A 19,303-nucleotide genomic window follows, 5' to 3' on the forward strand; every position below is an offset into this window, starting at 1 on the left:
AGCCAATCAGGAGATTCATTTCCGGGTGGCGCGGGCGCCATTTTGTGAGGACGGCTATAAAGGCGGCCTGGCGGCGCCCCGCCCGTTCAGTTGCTGCTGGGAGCGTGTCGGGTTGGTCTGTTCTGCATCGGCCTCGCAGCGGCTCCCGGCTTCCCCACGCGGACTCACTGCCGCCGCCACGGCCAGAGGAGGCCGCGGATCCTGCTGAGGGCGAGGGCCCGCTCACCGCTTCGCAGCCATGAGCTACGGCCGCCCGCCTCCCGATGTGGAGGGCATGACCTCCCTCAAGGTGGACAACCTGACCTACCGCACCTCGCCCGACACGCTGAGGCGCGTCTTCGAGAAGTACGGCCGCGTCGGCGACGTGTACATCCCGCGGGACCGCTACACCAAGGAGTCGCGCGGCTTCGCCTTCGTCCGCTTCCACGACAAGCGCGACGCCGAAGACGCCATGGATGCCATGGATGGGGCGGTGCTGGACGGCCGCGAGCTGCGGGTGCAGATGGCGCGCTACGGCCGTCCGCCCGACTCGCACCACAGCCGCAGGGGCCCGCCACCGCGGAGGTATGGTGGCGGCGGCTACGGACGAAGGAGCCGCAGGTGAGCGGGGCGAGGGCCCGGCCGGGGGCGGGATGGGAGGCCGGCGGGCGCACAAAGGTGCGCGGAGCACGTGGAGCGGCCCCTCCCTCGTGGCCTAGGCGGCGACAGGGCCCGGCCGCACCGTGCGAGACCCCGCCTCGCGGCGAGGGAAATGGCGCCTGGCAGCCAGATAATGGCGGCGGGGCGGGTGGATCGGGCGGGGCTGGGCCGGCGGCCGGCAGCTCGCTCACCCTGTCGCTCGCTCGCGTCCCTCCCGCAGCCCGAGGCGCCGTCGCCGCAGCCGGTCTCGAAGCCGGAGCCGTTCCAGGTCCCGGAGCCGCTCTCGCTACAGCCGCTCCAAGTCTCGGTCCCGCACCCGGTCCCGCTCGCGGTCCACCTCTAAGTCCAGGTCTGCGCGAAGATCCAAGTCCAAGTCGTCCTCGGTGTCCAGATCCCGCTCGCGGTCCAGGTCCAGGTCGAGATCCAGAAGTCCTCCGCCCGTGTCCAAGAGGGAGTCCAAGTCTAGGTCGCGTTCCAAGAGCCCCCCCAAGTCTCCAGAGGAAGAAGGAGCGGTGTCCTCCTAAGAAAACGGTAATGTCTGTAGGAATCCGAGACGCAGCCTGAGTCCCGTGGGGTTGAAGTAGGTTTTTTGAGCCATGCTAGCGTAAGTGACTCCTGATGATAGAGTACTGTCTGAAGTTACTCGGCTTTGGGAGCAATGCTGAAGAGGGGTCTTCAGAGAGGATTGTGTAAAGCTTAAGTAATAATGGCTGTTTCATACTGTTTGAGACCTATTAATGAAAATGACTATTTCTTGCTGTTTTTATCCAACGTCTGCATTTTCCCCCTTTAAAGCTGCGGTCTCCTGTTTGATAAAAGAATATTGGCCAGTATTGCAGATTTTAACTGATTTGGCTGATCCTCCAGGGACCAGTTTCTGTGGGCGTGTATTGGAGCAGGTTTGTCTTTACACGTTAAAGATGCACTATCCTCATAGAGCCAAACAATCAGTTCAACTGTTGTTGTACTGACTGGGACTTCTTACTCTAATGGATGTGGCAAATGAATTGCAATTAAGAAGCAATGAACTTTTGGAATCTCAAAAGAAAGTTACAGGTATTGCACTGGGTGGGGAAAGGATAGTGTGTCTTTAACTCTCAAATTGTTTGGTCCTATTATTTTTTTAAAGGAAAGTGCCCTAAGTAGCTGATTAAGAACATCCTCAACTGCCAAACGTTTCATTTTCAAACATCTTAAAGGGTAGACTAATTTCTGATAGCAAGTTTTATTTGGATACAGCCCCACCCCGCCCTCCCACTTTTTATTTTTTTTTTTTCTTCCTCCCCTTGCCATTTTTTTTTGCCTTGGTTATCTGACCAAGAATCACATTCAGACTTGTGCTGGTGGTAGCCTTTGGGAGAATTCTCATTTGGGCCTTTAAAACACTGACAGTGGCCAGGTGGAACCTTGTGTAACCTCCTTGTTTCACCAGAGCCTTAGTAAGTACGTGTCTGAAACTGAAACCATGTGCACTGGGCACCTGTGTGGTAGGAGACAGTAAGCTGAACCTCTCTCTTTTCAAACCTAGATGGATCGGCAAGCAGCTTAACAGAGGACTTTGGGGAAAGGAACACAAATTCGGTTCATCGGGTCAGTGGAAGAGTCCTTGGAACAAGCAACTGGCTATTGAAAAGGTTATTTTGTAACATTTGTCTAACTTTTTACTTGTTTTAATCTGCCTCAGGTGGCAAACATCATTTTATGTGCCATTGTGTTGCTGTTATTCAAATTTCTTGTAATTTAGTGAGGTGAGCGACTTCAGATTTCATTATTGGATTGGATATTTGAGGTAAAATTTCATTTTTGTTTATAGTGCTGACTTTTTTTGTTTGAAATTAAACAGATTGGTAACCTAATTTGTGGCCTCCTGACTTAATAAGGAAACGTTTGCAGCCATTACACACAGCCTAAAGCTGTCAGCAGATTGACTCAGCATTGCCTTCACTCCTTAGAATTAAAACCCACGAAAGTTGGTGTCATTGTTTATATATGTTGTTTACCTTCAGGTCTAAATGATAATCTGAACCCAAATTTGTATAAAGACTTTTCAGGTGAAAAGACTTATTTTTTTTGAAGGATTGTTTACCAAATACAATTCTAATCTCTTCTCTTATGTATTTTTGTGCACTAGGCGCAGTTGTGTAGCAGTTGAGTAATGCTGGTTAGCTGTTAAGGTGGCGTGTTGCAGTGCAGAGTGCTTGGCTGTTTCCTGTTTTCTCCTGGTTGCTCCTGTGTAAAGATGCCTTGTCGTGCAGAAACAAATGGCTGTCCAGTTTATTAAAATGCCTGACAACTGCACTTCCAGTCACCCGGGCCTTGCATATAAATAATGGAGCATACAGTGAGCACATCTAGCTGATGATAAATACACCCCCTCCCTCAAAAAAATGGTAAATCTGATCCTCGTGTATGAACTTAATCAGAAAATGTTAAGGAAGCAAATGGTTTGTAACTTTGTAAGTACTTAAAAACATGGTGTATCTTTTGCTTATGAATATTCTGTACTATAACCATTGTTTCTGTAGTTTGATTAAAGTGTTTTCTGGTGTTAGCTTTTTTGAGAATATGTCTTGGTCTTTTTTCCTTGGTTTAATCTAAAAACCTATGCAATGCATAGTGTAAAAGGTAAAATGTTGAGGGAATACCATTTCCCTCGCTAGGAGAATGCTAGATGAACCTAAACCCACTTTCAGTAGCATCTTGAGGTCTTAAAATTGTGTTTCGACCTAGAGTGTGTCCTGGTTAATAATTGAGAGTAACCAAAGTCCTTTTCAAGTGTTTAATTTGTTAAAAAGTTGTTACCCGTGAATGTGTCTTGTGCATGATATCTCAGGCAGACGACTCAAGATAATGCCAGGTGTATTGAGTCTCGACACTGTCCCTGAACAGCTAGAGATACAACTCAGAAGCTGTTCTTCTGTAAGGAGACCACCAGCATTTCAACAGTATGTCTTCCTGGGAGGGCAGACTCTGCTATATCTTCCTTGTCTGCATCAAAAGACTCCAGAGGAACATGGACACATTTCATATCCCACTTGTAGAGCAAGTCCTCAAGTGACCAGTCAGCACTGAAAGGAAATAAATTTTTTTTTAGTGATTCATGCTTTTTCTGTTTAATGCATTTTGGTTATCATTAAGAATTAGTAGCAAATTGAAGCTATCCATACTCACCTCCTGACCTGATAGGTAGACCAAAATTGAGCTTTGGGGTTCCTCTGCATCAGAAAGTACACTGTGGCTAAAATGCTTTCAAAATCGGGGGGGGGGGGGAGAGCAATGAGTTTTATGCAACATGTGTGTGCTAGGTTTTTCGCAGATTAAGTTTACCTTCTGGTTCAAAGAACACATCAGATGCAAGAATGATGTCTTGTGGTGGCAGAGACAACAGGTCCTTGGTTATGTGGCCCCATGTCAGCCCTACAACCTGAATGTATGACAGGTCATTGAGTTGACAGCTTTGCCTGCAGATCTCCAGACAGTGGGGCAGCTCTGAGCTGTCAGACAGTATAACTTCAGCACCACACTTAGCTGCCAGAATCCCTGGAAGACTCACTCCAGCTCCAATCTAAATAATAGAAATAAAATTTGGGAATGATTTAGCAACTCAAGATGAGACAGCCTATGCTCCCTGACTGGCTTTGAACTCTGGTCTGCCTGCTCCCAGGGCTGGGACTAAAGGCTGGCAACAAGCAGTTTAAAGGTTGATTTGCTGCAAAGTGGCATATATGCGTGCTTAACCAAAGGATGTTGCTTCCATATTGAGAGTAATTTAATCGCAATACAGTTTTGTCCTGTCTTGGCAATGGGATCTGGAACAAAGGACAGACAGGTGGATTGAATAACCAGTTGTGCTGCTAACCGCTATTGCCTATATATAGGCAATATCATATATATATTTATATAGGCTAAATCAGTATCCAGATTTTTTTTTTTTTTTGAGAAACGATTTCTCTGTGTTTCTGCTTTCCAAGTGCTGGGATTAAAGGTGTGTGCCACACTGCCAGATAACTGTATAGTGTTCTGACTACATGCCAGAGGACATAGATCTCATAGATGGTTATGAGCCACTGTGTGGTTGAACCCCAGACCTTTTTGGTTTTTCGAGACAGGGTTTCTCTAGCCTTTTGGAGCCTGTCCTGGAACTAGCTCTTGTAGACCAGGCTGGTCTCAAACTCACAGAGATCCGCCTGCCTCTGCCTCCCGAGCGCTGGGATTAAAGGCGTGCGCCACCATCGCCCGGCTACCCCAGACTTCTTAATTGAAGCCAATGCTGTTAGTGGCTGAGCCACCTCTCCAACTCCAAATACTTGTTTTTAAAACAATTTGGAAATGTGAAGACTTTATTTGGAATTTCAAAGCCAGCCAAACTACCTGACATAAAAATACGTAATAAAAGACTAATAGCTCACATGTGAATACAGCCCAGCATTGTGGAAACTTACTGGGTCCTGTTACCTCTAAGACAGCTTTGCCTGGCAGAAATCTTCTGTGAAACCACAAGTATTGGGCCAGGACTACAGCACAGGGCCAAACATACATCCCATATTGGACATGGAGGACCTACAAAGAAAATTTCCATGTGAATACTTTATGCACTGACATACATGATGGTCCTGTTCACGATCTAGTTCTGAAACTATAGGCTGGCCTCAATCCTGAGTAACCAAGGGCACTGTGGATGATAGTGCTAGCTCCTCAACAAGCATTTTATGTGCACGAGTGTTTTGCATGCATGTATGTATATGCACCACTTGCACACCTGGTACGTCTAAAACCAGAAGAGGGTGTTTGAGCCGCTGGAACTGGAGTTAAGCATGGCTGAGCTTCCATGTGGGTGCTGGGAACCAAAACTAGGTCCTCTGTAAGAGCAGCAAGAGCTCTTTACCCGAGTCATCTCTTAAGCCCCTCCACAAGCATTTAAACTGAGGACTAGAGTGTACACTGTACATAACTATATACTGGACAATGATGGGCAAAGAATAGGTAATTTTGGTTGGTAATAAATGCTACTACAGCCAGGTGGTGGTGGTGCACGCCTTTAATCTAGCACAGGCAGGTGGATCTCTGAGTTCTAGGCCAGCCTGGTCTACAGAGCAAGTTCTAAGGTAGGCTCCATAGCTACTGAGAAATCCTGTGTGAAAAACCACTAAGTATTAAATGAATGAATAAATGCTACAATGGTGAAGTAAGGGTGTAACACATGGAGACAGGTAGGGGTTGCCCAGAAAAGTGCCTCTGGTCTGATCTAGGCACAGCTCTGAGGGGGAGATTGGAGGTTTACTGACCTGTGGCCACATCTGCTGGCCACAGAAATTCACAAATTCTAAGTACAAGATGATGTTGGACAAGCCCTATCCCTTGTCCCTATTTTTTGGGAGATTTTCAACTCAAGGATGACTTGGACGCTAAAGACAAGCCCTGCAGTTTTTAGGAAGATGTCTCACAAAAGGAGGTATATGTGGAGCTAAAGATAGTCTTTGGAAAGAACTAGAATCATTCAGGATGTGGTTCCCAGCTGTAATTCTATCACACAGGAGGAAGAAGGAACATTATAAGTTCAAGGCCAACCTTATCTACATAGCAAATCAAAAGCCATCAGGGCTAGACTTCTAGACTCTGTCTGGAAAAAAAAAATCAAAACTAAAGCAATCAAACAAACTAGAATCCGGGGAACAATTATCAAAAAGGGAAAGGGCCTCTGAATTGAGTCTCCCCACCACCATCCCGAAACACCCCACCCCAGGCTCAAACTCCAGATCCAGCTGTATGATTTTACATGACCTACTTGTCAGGGCTTCTGTCTCAACTGCACATATGATCTCCATGGGGTAATAATTTTCAATGCCACCCACAAAGCACTGCATATTAGCAACAGAAATCAAAGCTGGCCTGTCTTCTGGAGACGGGTGCCCCTGCCAGGGTGACAGAGAATGACAAAAACTACCAAAGCTGTACAGGAATCAGAGGTCCATTCAGAAACAGTGCATGGATGGTTGTGTTCACTCCAGCACTAGACAGGAAGGCCAAAATATCAAGACCTGATTTCAAAATAACAATAATAAATAGGGGTTGGGAAGATAGCTTTGCTTTTCCAGAAAACCAGGGTTCAGTTCCCAGCACCCACATGGTAGCTCACAACTGTCTGCAACTCCAAGGTTAGACACCAATGCACATAAAAAAAAAATACATATGTATATGCACATACATATATACATAACTTAAGTAAAGTTACAGGGTTAAAAAACAGGTGTTAGATGATTCAGCAGTTCAGAATGTGCTTCTCCTGCTCTTTGTTTTCTGAGACATAATCGGTATGTAGCCCTGGATGTCCTGGAATTGGCTATGCAGACTACACTGGCCTCAAACTCCCAGTGGTCCTCTTGCCTCTGCCTCTTGAATGCTGGGATTAAAGGAGGAATTAAGGACATGGGCTACTATGCCCAGCAAAAGCTAAATCTTTTTTTAAAAAAGGAAGCGGGGCATGGTGGCGCATGGCTTTAATCCACTTAAAAGGCATAAGTGGTAAGGTCGCTGGTAGTTCCAGGCCAGCCAGAGGTGCATAGAGAGCTACAAAAAAATATCAGCACCGAAGAAAAGCGTAAGACCCTGACTCAGTCACAATGAGGCCACAGGAATCAAGTTCTATCTTGGTTTGCCTCTTATGTCTTTCTTTCAAACACTGAACTACTGAGGCAGGACAGACAGGGAAAATCAAGAAGCCATGGGAAAGTAAAGATCTCATCCCAGAGTCTGGCTGAAGTCTCTCATCGGGTAAGGGTCAAATATCAGTACAACTAACAAAATTCACTGTGAAGTTTCAGAGGAACAATGTTCTTTATAGAGATATTTCAAACCCAAATGTTAAAACAGCAAACAAGAACCAGCAGGGTGTGGTGGTGGCACACACCTTTAATCCTAACACCTCAGGAATCAGAGGCAAGCGGATCTCTGTGAGTTCAATACCAGCCTGGTCAGTTCCAGGACAGCCACAGCCAGAATGAGACTACCTAAAAAAAATTAAAATAGAGGAACTCCTTGGGGTGAAAATAAATGTCTTGTTTTGTTTGTTTTGTTTTTTTTTTTTTTTTTTTTTCGAGACAGGGTTTCCCTGTGATTTCTAGAGCCTGTCCTGGAACTAGCTCTTGTAGACCAGGCTGGCCTCGAACTCTGCCTGCCTCTGCCTGGCATTAAAGGCGTGTGCCACCACCGCCCGGCTGTTTTGTTTTTTGAGACAGGGTTTCGCTGGAGCTTTTGGAGCATGTCCTAGAACTCGCTCTGTAGACCAGGCTAGCCCTGAACTCACAGAGATCCTCTTGCCTCTGCCTCCCGAGTGCTGGGATTAAAGGTGTGCTCTGCCACTGCCCAGCTAAGTCTGTCTTTTGAATATAACCTCACAGCTTTTCCAGCTGTAATCAGCAACTTTCTGAGAGTTTCACAAACAAGGTTATAAACATGTCAATACCCTTGGACCTAGCATAATTAAAGATTCCTTTGACCCTTGTAGCACATGGTTTTGACATCACTGTAATCCTTCCTGTCCAATGCACCTCACTAATTTCACCCTGGGACTTTTCTTTAAAAAAGGTTTATTTATTTATGAGTGTTCCATCTGCATGCACACCTTTATGCCAGAAGAGGGCATCAAATCCTACAAGGGATGGTTGGGAGCCACCATGTGGTTGCTGGGAATTGAACTCAGGACCTCTGTCTCTCCAGCCCCTTATCCTGTGATCTTATTTACTAAAAGAAAAGTTTCTTAGAAATCCCTTAAATTTAGCTTCAGAAGCTATAAAATGGTGCAAATGGCTGGGCAGTAATCCCAGTACTCCGGAGGCAGAGGCAGACTGATCTCTGTGAGTTCAAGGCCAGCCTGGTCTACAAGAGCTAGGTCCAGGACAGGCTTGATAGCCACAGCGGAACCTTGTCTAGAAAAACAAAAAATAAAAAGACAGTACATGCGGCTTTCTGCACTTACAAAGCCTGTACTTATGCATTGTGTCCTTTTCCTAAACGTCTATATACCCCCAAACTTAAATCCAGGTTATACTGTTAATAGCCGCCCACTCTGCTTCATACTGATTTGCCTTCAAATGTTTTTCTGTAGTACAGTCAAGTACACCTGCTTTGCTAGGTGGTGGTGCAGGAGGTGGCCCCCGAAGCTTTCATCCCGCCTTTAGTTCCAACAGGCAGCCTGTTCTACAGAGCGAGTTCCAGGACAACCAGGGCTACACATAGAAACTGTCTCAACAAACCAAAAACAAAAGAATCTTTACTTCACTTGGGCAGAAGCATCTGCCAAGAATTCAGGCTGCTACAGGTGACAGCATAGGATGGCACCTTCTGCTGCCACTGCTGCCGGGACCACCTACTGGGATAGCTGCTCACACTGCAGCCTGAAAAGCCTTTGTAAACCCGACTATCAGGGGACAGTCACTATTCGGAGCTAGGGTAGCTATAAGCTCGGAGGAACAAGCCACGGCAGATGCAGAAAATTTTATTGGGGTGATGGAGACAGGAACCCCTGGCCCCATAACTTACGAACTCAGTAGCACAACTTTCGCCTAGCATGTATGAGGTCTTGGGTTTGACAGCCAGAACAGAACAAAACAGAGTATGGTGGCGCACACCTGCAGTCCTAGGGAGGAGGAACGGGGGTTCAATGTCAAGTCTGCCTGAGCTCAAAAGAGGCTGGATTCAGTCAAGAGCAAGAGTACTCAGAGGCGTGGGGGTGGTGGGGTTAAGATATAGTAGTAAATGCTTTTCAAAAAAGCTCAAAGCTAGCATCACAGGCTAAGAAAGCCACTTTCCTGGAAGAAATACCCGGTCCTCCTTCCTGGCACGGCCCCTCAATGTCTCACTGGAGCACGTTTTAATCCCTCACCGGGCTCCATACCAGACCTGCTGCTAAATCCCTCACTCCCTACACCTCCATCAGGGAGCGCTTCCACGTGGGTGCCGCTGCACGCACCTGCGGGACGCAGACCTCCAGCACGGCCCCGTGGGCTCCAGGGCCTGACTCCTCCCGGAACCGAAAACGCTGAGCCCCGGCCATGAGGCCGCGCTCGCACGGAGGGGAATCGGGGGACCCCAGGTCAGGGGGCGGTGGAGGGCACTCAGCGCGCGGGAACGCCGGGCTGGTGGGGCCGTGCCACGTGGCCGCGAGACGAGACGAGCCTGCTGGACGCTCTCCAAACGAAACCCAGACAGCTACGGCGGCAGCGAGCCCGGCCGGAAGCGGACGGCGGGGGAAGCGACGCGCAGCCGGAAGTGGAGCGCAGGCCGCAGCGGGGCGGGGCAGGGCGTCAGCAAGGCGACCTTCCCAACATGGCGCCCAATCGGCGCGCGTGAAGGCGGATCTGGCAGGGCGGTGAGGCCAATGGTCGTCTCCCGGAGGCGGTGGGGCGGGGAGAACGGCCGCTGCTCGCCCAACCGGGAGCTCCGGAGGTGGCTGGGGAGTGAATTTTCTGGAAGGCGACTTTAAAGGCGCCTTGCCCGGAGCGAAGGGCGTTTCGGTGCCGCGCCGGCCGGAGAGGGCGCTTTTTGGTGGCAGGAAGCGAGCCGCGTCGCGGTCGTGGCGGAACCAGACGGTGACCTGCTTAGGATGAACCACAAGAGCAAGAAGCGCATCCGCGAGGCCAAGCGGAGTGCGCGGCCCGAGCTCAAGGACTCGCTCGACTGGACCCGGCACAACTACTACGAGAGCTTCCCGCTGAGCCCGGCGGCCGTGCCGGTGAGCGGGGCGCGGGGCGGCCGGTGTGCGGCTCCGGGAGGGGCTTCCCGGGCAGCGGCTGTCCGCTCCCCGAAGGCCGCTCGTCCCCAGACCCTTCCCTTCCCGCAGCCGGGCTGTCACAGCTCGCTCATTAATGGGAGCTTCGAGCCAGCCCCTCCTCCCTTTCTCCTTCCTTCCCTCGAAAGGGTGGCCCTGGGTGCGACGTGCTCACTCTCACGCACGTGGGCCTCCCTCCCCCTGGAGGAGCTAGAGGCGCGGTCATCGCTAAAGCACGTCGTTGCCGGTGTGTGCCGTTGCTAATTGGCCCTGGGGGGACACCTTGCCCCGTCACCGGACTAATTCTGTGTTTTAATGGGACAGGTCTTTTGTTGTTTCCCCCAGGATAACGTGGAGCGGGCTGATGCTGTGCAGCTGTCCGTGGAAGAATTTGTCGAGCGCTACGAGAGGCCTTACAAGCCCGTGGTTCTGCTGAATGCCCAAGAGGGCTGGTCCGCGCAGGAGAAATGGACTCTGGAGCGCCTCAAAAGGAAATACCGGAACCAGAAGTTCAAGTGCGGCGAGGATAACGACGGCTACTCGGTGAAGATGAAGATGAAATACTACATCGAGTACATGGAGAGCACCCGTGACGACAGTCCCCTTTACATCTTTGACAGCAGCTACGGCGAACACCCCAAGAGAAGGAAACTTCTGGAAGACTACAAGGTGCCCAAGTTTTTCACGGATGATCTTTTCCAGTACGCAGGCGAGAAGCGCAGGCCCCCGTACAGGTAAAGTGTGCCAAAGCCCGAGGCAGGGTGGGTAGCACAGCCCGTTCTAACCTGTGAAAGCAGTGCGTGGATCCTTTATGGTCTGCCCGGAGGACTAATTCCATTGGTCTGGGGTCCACCCAGACACCTGGCTGGATTCCTCTAAGTCTCCAGTCATCTAGCGCTTACCCCCTACGTGGAAGTATGTGCACCAGTGCTGAGGAGACCAGAAGGCAGCAGATCCTCTGGGGCTGGGTTGGTGGATGACTGAACCACCACCATGCCCCGTGTGGGTGCTGAGAGAATTAAACCTTGGTATTTAATTAAACCTAGGAGTCAGTGCTCCTAGCCTGAGCCATCTTTCCAGTCCAGCCCCAGGGCATTTAAATGTACAATTCAATGGTGACAACTGCCTTTTTATTTTTATTTACTTATTTTTTTTTTTCAAGACAAGGTTTCTCTGTATCTCTGACTGTCCTGGAACTCTGTAGACTAGGCCTTCCTTGAACTCACAGAGATCTGCCTGCTTCTGCCTCCTTGAGTGCTGGGATCAAAGGTGTGCACCACCACCGCCCAACTCAGGCAGTTGCTTAATAAAAAATTTTATTTATATTTTTGCAAGTGTGATTTACTGTAATTTATTATTTTTGGTTTTTGGGGGGTCTCACTGTATATTCCTGGCTATCCTGTGTAGACCAGGTTGACCTCAAACTCAGAGATCCTGCCTGCCTCTGTCTCCCTAGTGCTGGGATTAAATATGTTCAACACCACACCCAGCTATGTTTTGTTATTTATTGAGGGGCACATGTGCACAGCATGCATGTAGAGTTCAGAGGAGTCTGTTCTCTCCTACTGTAATGTGGGTTCAGAGATTTTTGTTTGTTTTCTTTGAGACATGGTCTCACTATGTAGCTCTGGTTGTCCTGGAACTCATTATGTAGACCAGGCTTGCCTCCAGCTTAGATCACCTGCCTCTGCCTCCGGAGTGCTGGGATTAAAGACACTGGGCCCAACAAACTAGGCATTGGTGGCACACGCCTTTAATCTCAGCACTCGGGAATGTCCAGCCGCAATAATGTCCATCAGTGATTTTTCTTTTTCCTGTTAGACATCAGTCCATATACGATTCATTTAATGTTGCACACCAGGATTTTGTAGTCTCTGAAGTTAAAACAGCATAATGTGTAATGGTGTGCCATAGAGACTTTACTTTCATGCCAGGTACGTTTCAGGGTCCCCTTCATGTCGTCTTCATGTTTCCATCCTGTAGGTGGTTTGTGATGGGGCCACCACGTTCTGGAACTGGGATTCACATTGACCCTCTGGGAACCAGCGCCTGGAATGCCTTAGTGCAGGGCCACAAGCGTTGGTGCCTGTTCCCAACAAGCACTCCCCGAGAACTCATCAAGGTGACCCGAGAAGAAGGGGGGAACCAACAAGATGAAGCCATTACCTGGTTCAATGTTATTTATCCACGGACTCAGCTTCCAACCTGGCCGCCAGAATTCAAACCCCTGGAGATATTACAGAAACCAGGAGAGACTGTCTTTGTACCAGGTATAGATGAGCTAGAAGAAGCTGTTCTTCCCAGCTCTGACTGTATTCTGTAATTGCACTGAGTTGTTATTTTGGGGTAGAATTATAGAATGAGACAAAAATCCTTTCCTATCATACACGCCCGCTGTGATGATAGGGTTAGGATTCTAAGTCAAAGGAAGTGCATCTATCTCCACATTCCATGGGCCTGGACCCTGTTACCTGCTCTCCCTAAGTTGAGTCCCAGGCTCTGCCTGCTTTTTGTGGCTTTTGCTAGAGTGCAGAATTGGCTGGGCTGATTTGGAAAATCCCCGCCAGACAGAGCTACATTTCGATGGATGAAGTTTCCAGAAATGAAAATATTTAGAGGCTAAGGGTTCTCCTAGAACTTCTGCCTTTACAGTGTTAGTCGCAGCTTTTGGTTACCAGGAGTCAACACATTTGAGGCAGACAGTCTGTCACCAGCACCCAACTGTGCTTTTTAACAGGAAAGCAGCCGTAAACAGTAGAAAAAATGAGGGCTTGGCTGTGCGGAGTTAGACACCAGGCGGCCTGCGGTCTCTTGGTCAGGAGCAGCAGGGCTGATCCCTACTGAATTATTTATTTGTTGGATTTCCAGGGGGCTGGTGGCATGTTGTTCTCAATCTCGACACCACCATTGCCATCACCCAGAACTTTGCCAGCAGTACCAACTTCCCTGTGGTGTGGCACAAGACGGTAAGAGGGAGGCCAAAGTTGTCAAGGAAGTGGTACAGGTGAGAAACCTTTCCTTTCTTCTGTTTTGTTCCAGTTCCTTCCCCAGAGATGGAAAGGGACACGTTGTCTGCTGCAGTACTGTGCTTGGGAGTAGCTGGGCCTTGCCAACCTGTGGGTAGAGAGGGCCCAAGGTCAGGGTAGGTGTCAGGGTGTCTGCTAGCCTCCAGGTGGCAGGGAGCAGCTCTGCATGTTTGGTCACAGTCACAGTAAAAATGGTCACAGTGGGGATTGTTCTCTTTTGTTTTCACTCTGTTTTCTTCCTTTTTCTTATTCTTATATTTTTTTTGGTTTGTTATTTTTTAAAAATAAAAACTAGCATTAGCACCCAAAAAAAGTCTTTGTTGAGGTTTTCTTTATCTTCCCCCAGAAACATATTTATTTGAACTTACTACCTTCAGTTCTTGTGAGGCAACTGCCCTGGAGACTTAGCTCCTCTGTTTATCCACAGAACAGATACAGCACGGGCAGCGGCAGTGCAAGCCACCCCCAGCCACCCCGTGCCACTGTGTCCCAACCCTGACCTGGAGGGACCAGCTCTCGGGGTAAGAGAGGGATTCTGGCTTGCTCAGTGATCTGCCTCCCTGCTGAGAGGCCAGCAAGGGTGGTGGCTTCTATTCCCCTGGACTCTCGGACATGAGGCCCTCTTGCTCTGCCCTGCAGGCCACTCCAAGGCCTCTGCATATTCAGGTCCTTTGTTGCTGGTCACAGTGGATGTCAGATTAGGTTGCTGCTGGGGAGGGCTGCTGCTCTTAGCATCAGCTCAGTCTCTCTTCCAAGTGATGGGGGTGGGCTCTCTTGTGTGATGTCTTATTTCTTATAAACCTAATTATTATTCCTGTTCTTTGTAGTGTAATATAACCAGCCCCACCCCCTTCACTAGCACCATGCTGTGGGAAGGAAAGACTTTAAGAGAAAGAAAAAAATTAGCTAGGAAAGACTTAGGGAGGAAAGTAGGAAAAGGAGCTGTTTCTCTCCAGGGAGGACACTAAGGACTTCCCCCTCTCCCAGGAAACTCAGCCTCCAGAGGTGTGTGTGTGTGGCTGGTGCTCATTCAGGCATGTGGCACTAGAATGTAGTTTTCCTTCAGCGAATGTGGGCAGCTCATGTGGTCTGTCCTAGCCCAGTTGTGTCTCCGGGATCCACTCCAGCTGATGCACTAGGGGTTTCCAGGTGCTGCAAGCAATGGAGTCCTCCACTTTGAGTCTGTCATTTTGAGTGGGTGTTGCCACCAACTGTCACAGCCCTGAGAACAGTACCTCTTGCCCTGCAGGATCTTGAAGCAGGAGCACCCTGAGCTGGCAGTCCTGGCCGATGCTGTTGACCTCCAAGAGTCCACAGGCATCGCTTCTGACAGCTCCAGCGACTCCTCCAGCTCTTCCAGTTCCAGCTCCTCCGACACAGACTCAGAGGTGAGGCGCTCAGCTGCCCGGTGCCCAGACCCCTCAGGCCCAGGGGAGTAGAGCACAGGATTCTCACACACAGCCATTCCTGCAGCTGCACCCTTTCCCAGCTTCCCACACCTGTGAACTACATCTGTGCAGAGGTGCTGGGGGTGCTGGGAGGTTTGTGAGACAGTGGCCTTGGGGCCACAGCTTGCACACAGTGGGGCTTCCGTCTTTGTTCTGACCACAGAGCCTTCATTAGACCCTATGGATGGTAACACCGAAGCCCAGAAGCAGGCAAACCTGCTTTAGTTAACACTGGTGCTGTGCCCTAACCGATGTCCCCGTCACCATCACTGATACTTGCCTAGCCTAGAAGGTTCTATCTTCAATGCCCAGTAATTCAGGAAAAAAGAGGGATTTTTACCCAGGGGTGAATTTTGGTTTTGTGGTTTAGTTTTTTGTTTTTAGGAACAGGGTTTCTCTGTGTAACTCTGTCGTGGGACTCACTCTGTAGAGCCATCTGCACTGCCTCTCAAGTGCTGGGATTAAAGGCATGCAACACCGCACCCAGCTTTTTTTTTTTTTTTTTTTTGAGACAGGGTCTCTACTCAGCCCCGGCTTTCTTAGAACTCACTATGCAGACCAAATGGCCTCAAATTCACAGACATCCACCTGTCTCTGCTTCCTGAGTGCTGGATTTGTTTTTAGAATTTGTTTTGTTTTGTTTCTATTTTTGACAGTCTCATTCTGGCTGTGGTTGTCCTAGAACTCGCTCTGTAAACCAAGCTAGTTTTGAACCACAGAGATCCCAGCTTCCTGAGTGATGGGATTAAAGGTGCATCACCACACCCTGCATTTTTATTTAAACAGATATATTTGCTATGTGAACATTGTTTCTCTGTATACAAACCTCACGTGAATTTTGTCTTTTAGAAGAGCAGGAAGTGGGGCTGGAGAGATGGCTCAGAGGTTAAGAGCATTGCCTGCTCTTCCAAAGGTCCTGAGTTCAATTCCCAGCAACCCTATGGTGGCTCACAACCATCTGTAATGGGGTCTGGTGCCCTCTTCTGGCCTGCAAACATACATGGAAGAAATGCTGTTTACATAATAAATAAATATTTTTTTTTAAAGAAAAAGAAGAGCAGGAAGTGCTCTTGGCCACTGAGCTATCTCTCTAGCTTCTAATATTATTATGGGTGTGCCTCTGCATAGAAGCATTTGCCATAGTACAGATGTGGAGGGCAGAAAATGACTTATAGTTGATTCTCTCCTTCCATGGGAGCCCCAGGGTCAAGAAGTTCAGCATCAAGAACCTTTGCCTGCAGAACCATCCCCCAGCCCTAAATTGATTTTTCCTTCCTTTTGTCCAGTGTGAGTCTGGATCTGAAGGTGATGGGACCACACACCGCAGGAAGAAGAGGAGGACGTGCAACATGGTGGGAAATGGGGACACTACCTCACAGGATGACTGTGTGAGCAAAGAACGCAGCTCCTCCAGGTGACCACATGTGGCCGCTGTCTATGCAAGGATGTGCCGGCTGCCACGGGCAAGGCCCGAGCCTGGGGAGGGCCGCCCACTGGAATCCGCAGAACCAGGGAGCTGACACCGGAGAATGAGGATGCTCAGAGTGGGAGTTTGTAGCGTTTGGTACAGTGGCTTTTTCTCCACGGTCATGTCTTATCCTAAGGGCAAAGGTGTGTGGATGGTGCCAAGGAAGCCCTTTATCTATTTAATAAAAACAATCCATTTTATATCTTGGACACCTTTCCTTAGGCATACTAGAGTCTCTCTGTGCCCCTTTCCTGTGGTGTGTGTGTGTGTGTGTGTGTGTGTGTGTGTGTGTGTTGGGGTGCACAGGAGCAGTAGGGGATACTGGAGCAGCTGTTGGCTTCCTGTATAACATCTTAATCATCCCTCCAGACTTGTTTAAAAAGAGCGAGAAACAGAAAAACAAGATTGGATCTAAGTCGCTAGGTATGGGTGGCGTTTGCTTTAATCCCAGCACTCAGGAGGCAGAGGCAGGCAGAGCTCAAGTACAAGGCCAGCCTGGTCTACAGATGGTGTTCTAGGACTGCCCAGGCTACCGTGAGTGGGGTGGACTTGAGTATTAACTGAGTGTTAAAAGTCTAGGATCCTAGCTGTTTTATTCTGTTCTGCTTTCTCTTTGGTTTGACTGGAATTCAATGAGGAGAATTGGGTTGTCTTTAGTTGAATCTATGGTGCTTGTGTGCATTTTCCACCCTGGTTGTCCCTTCCACGGCCAGGCTTAGATGTGCCCTCTGCCTGTGAGTCATTTCCTACTCTCCCGTCCGTGCTTGGGAGGTGACAGCTGTAACGTGAGGTCTGAGATTTCCCCATTTCGGGTAGGGACAGTTGAGACGGTATCATGCGGTATCATGCATGCAGTCATTGAAGTCAGGAGCCTCCTGCCTCAACCTCCTAAGTGCTAGATCATGCACCACCAGCCAAGCATGCTCACCCTTGGGTTCAGTTTTTATTTTTTTTGTTTTGTTTTGTTTGTTTGTTTTTTTTGTCGTTGTTTGTTATTTTGTTTCTCGAGACAGGGTTTTTCTGAGTAGCCCTGGCTGTCCTGGAATTCAGTTCGTAGACCAGGCTGGCCTCGAACTCACATAGATCTGCCTCCTCTGCCTCAAATGGTTGGGAGTGAAGGCGTGCACCACCATACGTGGTGGTGTTCTATTTTAGTGTTACCATTCAGCCTTGGCCCAGCTGTGCTGTCTACATGACAATTACAGGCAGTAAATGCTTTCCACGGCAGGATTACGGACCCTTGTGGGGTGCTGTGCTCATCCTTGAGCACACAGAATCCTGGGGTGGTTCCTGTGTAAGCTGTTAGTTGCCACCGGCTCAGTTCTCATCTTCTGCCCCTAACTTACCCTCTGTCTGACTGGGTTTCTTCCTTCTATGGCCCAGGCGCCTTTCTTTCGACAGATGCTGTAGAGTTTCCAGGAGTGTGCAGGCTCGGCTGGCACAGTGCCACACTGGCACCGATTCGATGGGGAAGAAGTCTCTGTGCTGTCATGTCTGAGTGTTCTGGTCAGCCCTGTGCCTGTGAGAACCTGGTCATTGTTCACTGTGTGTCACCTTCCGCTGTTGGTAAGGGCAGCTGTGTATCCGGGCAGAGCCGAGTGTGTGCCGCCTTCTGACCTGTGTGAGAAGTGTCCGAGTGTGTGCTGCCTTCTGGGCTCATTGTGGTTCAGAGTGACCCAGCTTCGTGACCTGCACCTTTGCCCACCACTTGGTACCATATTAGGATTATTCTGCACAGGGGAGTCTGAAGTCTCAGTGTGGTACATTTTGGGGGAATAGTAGAGGACATGACTGGGCCTCGGGGGAGGTGGTGCTGGAGTTTTTATCTCAGAGCTTGAGTTGTAAATAGGCCAGGTTTGATAGGCTAGTTCCCACACATGATGAATCAGTAAGGAATGCCATGTCTACAGGGGACATCGTGATTGGTGTCTTCATACTTCGATCCACGTGCATCAAGGGTCGCTTCTGTATGCAGAAAAGAAATCCTTGCATGGAGCTGGCAGTTTCAGGTGTCGGGTTCTTCAGTAGCTCTGGTGGAATTGACCAGCAAGCTCCTTGCTTGCCCCCTAGGCTCCCTGCTTGCCTTCACCTGTGTCTGTAACCCAGGACAGTAGTCAGAGAGAAGGTTGTCAAGGTCTTGTCCCAGGCCAGACTGCCTGGGATGTAGGGGTGTTTTGATGCTCTGGAGCTGTGGCTCTGCCTGTAGAATACCCCAAGATGTGGGTCTCGGGGGACTTCAGGGTCTCTGCCAAGTGATACCTGGCAGTTTTTGTTTGAAAAGCACTCTGCCACCTTCAGATAGTCTTTCCCCTGTGTTGCTGCTGGATACCTCTTACCCTTTACCACTGCTCCTGTCCCAACCTGTTTAAAAAGGAGGGCCAGGGAGAGGGCTTAGCAGGAAAGAGAAGGGGTCACCAAGACAACCTTAGTTCTACCCCAGAACCAACATGGTAGAGTGAGAGAACCAATTCCCTTAGGTTGTCTTCGGACATACACACACACACACACACACACACACACACATGCAAATGGGACAGGAGAGGCCGGGAGGTGCTGGCACACACCTTCAGTCCCAGTACTTGGGAGGCAGAGACAGGCAGATGTCTTGAGTTCGAGGCCAGCCTGGTCTACAGAGTGAGTTCCAGGATAGCCAGGGCTACACAGAGAAACCGTGTCTCAGAAAACCAAAAAAGGGGGTGGGGTGGAGACAGGAGAGATGGCTCAGCTGTTAAGAGCACTTGTTGCTCTCACAGAGGATCAGGGTTTGGTTCCTAGTTTCCACATGGTGCTCTCGTTCCAGGAGATCCTCCTCTTACCTCTGCAGGCACCATGCACACACATGGTACATACACATAAAAATAAATCTTAAAAATAAAATAGCTGGCGGGGCTGGAGAGATGGCTCAGAGGTTAAGAGCACCGGCTGCTCTTCCACAGATCTTGAGTTCAATTCTCAA

At 49.2% G+C, this 19,303-nt stretch overlaps 3 protein-coding genes across 14 annotated transcripts; 2 read left to right on the plus strand and 1 right to left on the minus strand.

Annotated features, from left to right (window-relative positions):
* Positions 1–72: 72 nt before the first annotated feature.
* On the plus strand, positions 73–3,190 carry Srsf2 (serine and arginine rich splicing factor 2). Of its 8 annotated transcripts, none has more exons than XR_005285132.2 (4): positions 73–600; positions 860–1,170; positions 1,435–1,538; positions 2,168–3,190. XR_005285132.2 is itself a non-coding variant. In XM_038327952.2 (3 exons), exons 1-2 carry the CDS (start codon positions 239–241, stop codon positions 1,161–1,163), a joined length of 666 nt encoding a protein of 221 aa, XP_038183880.1. In that variant the 5' UTR covers positions 73–238; the 3' UTR covers positions 1,164–1,170; positions 1,435–3,190. The 8 variants fall into 8 exon arrangements, 3 of the variants coding, with proteins under 3 accessions (XP_038183880.1, XP_038183881.1, XP_038183879.1); XR_005285133.2 differs by having other exon boundaries at positions 77–600; positions 860–1,538; positions 2,168–2,273; positions 2,771–3,190; XR_005285134.2 differs by lacking the exon at positions 1,435–1,538 and having other exon boundaries at positions 77–600; positions 2,168–2,273; positions 2,771–3,190.
* Positions 3,191–3,404: 214 nt separating this feature from the next.
* On the minus strand, positions 3,405–9,888 carry Mettl23 (methyltransferase like 23). Of its 3 annotated transcripts, XM_038327954.1 has the most exons (6): positions 9,608–9,660; positions 9,178–9,274; positions 5,095–5,199; positions 3,968–4,204; positions 3,811–3,896; positions 3,405–3,707 (listed from the first exon to the last, which is right to left on the minus strand). In XM_038327954.1, the coding sequence occupies exons 2-6, from the start codon at positions 9,205–9,207 to the stop codon at positions 3,542–3,544; spliced, it is 624 nt and encodes a 207-aa protein (XP_038183882.1). In that variant the 5' UTR covers positions 9,208–9,274; positions 9,608–9,660; the 3' UTR covers positions 3,405–3,541. The 3 variants fall into 3 exon arrangements, with proteins under 3 accessions (XP_038183882.1, XP_038183885.1, XP_038183883.1); XM_038327957.1 differs by lacking the exon at positions 9,178–9,274 and having other exon boundaries at positions 9,608–9,888; XM_038327955.1 differs by lacking the exons at positions 5,095–5,199; positions 9,178–9,274 and having other exon boundaries at positions 9,608–9,841.
* Positions 9,889–10,030: 142 nt separating this feature from the next.
* On the plus strand, positions 10,031–16,547 carry Jmjd6 (jumonji domain containing 6, arginine demethylase and lysine hydroxylase). Of its 3 annotated transcripts, none has more exons than XM_038326681.2 (7): positions 10,031–10,369; positions 10,751–11,139; positions 12,389–12,675; positions 13,274–13,371; positions 13,864–13,952; positions 14,681–14,819; positions 16,166–16,547. In XM_038326681.2, the coding sequence occupies exons 1-7, from the start codon at positions 10,241–10,243 to the stop codon at positions 16,295–16,297; spliced, it is 1,263 nt and encodes a 420-aa protein (XP_038182609.1). In that variant the 5' UTR covers positions 10,031–10,240; the 3' UTR covers positions 16,298–16,547. The 3 variants fall into 3 exon arrangements, 2 of the variants coding, with proteins under 2 accessions (XP_038182609.1, XP_038182608.1); XR_005285054.1 differs by having other exon boundaries at positions 10,038–10,369; positions 13,274–13,409; positions 13,859–13,952; positions 16,166–16,301; XM_038326680.2 differs by lacking the exon at positions 13,864–13,952 and having other exon boundaries at positions 10,051–10,369; positions 13,274–13,409.
* The last annotated feature ends 2,756 nt before the right edge of the window (positions 16,548–19,303 follow it).

Source organism: Arvicola amphibius, chromosome 4, assembly GCF_903992535.2.
Source record: "Arvicola amphibius chromosome 4, mArvAmp1.2, whole genome shotgun sequence".
Taxonomy (NCBI): Eukaryota; Metazoa; Chordata; class Mammalia; order Rodentia; family Cricetidae; genus Arvicola; species Arvicola amphibius.

Excerpts from the sequence above, each read along its gene's own strand:
- Jmjd6 (XM_038326681.2), top strand. The coding sequence starts at position 10,241 with ATGAACCACAAGAGCAAGAAGCGCATCCGCGAGGCCAAGCGGAGTGCG. Across the intron at positions 11,140-12,388 it reads AAGCGCAGGCCCCCGTACAG|GTGGTTTGTGATGGGGCCAC; the intron begins GTAAAGTGTGCC and ends TCCATCCTGTAG. Across the intron at positions 12,676-13,273 it reads AGAGACTGTCTTTGTACCAG|GGGGCTGGTGGCATGTTGTT; the intron begins GTATAGATGAGC and ends TTGGATTTCCAG.
- Mettl23 (XM_038327957.1), bottom strand. The coding sequence starts at position 9,691 with ATGGCCGGGGCTCAGCGTTTTCGGTTCCGGGAGGAGTCAGGCCCTGGA. Across the intron at positions 4,205-5,094 it reads CAGGCAAAGCTGTCTTAGAG|ATTGGAGCTGGAGTGAGTCT; the intron begins GTAACAGGACCC and ends TCTATTATTTAG. Across the intron at positions 3,897-3,967 it reads ATGTGTTCTTTGAACCAGAA|GATTTTGAAAGCATTTTAGC; the intron begins GGTAAACTTAAT and ends CCCCCCCCCCCC.
- Srsf2 (XM_038327952.2), top strand. The coding sequence starts at position 239 with ATGAGCTACGGCCGCCCGCCTCCCGATGTGGAGGGCATGACCTCCCTC. Across the intron at positions 601-859 it reads TACGGACGAAGGAGCCGCAG|CCCGAGGCGCCGTCGCCGCA; the intron begins GTGAGCGGGGCG and ends TCCCTCCCGCAG.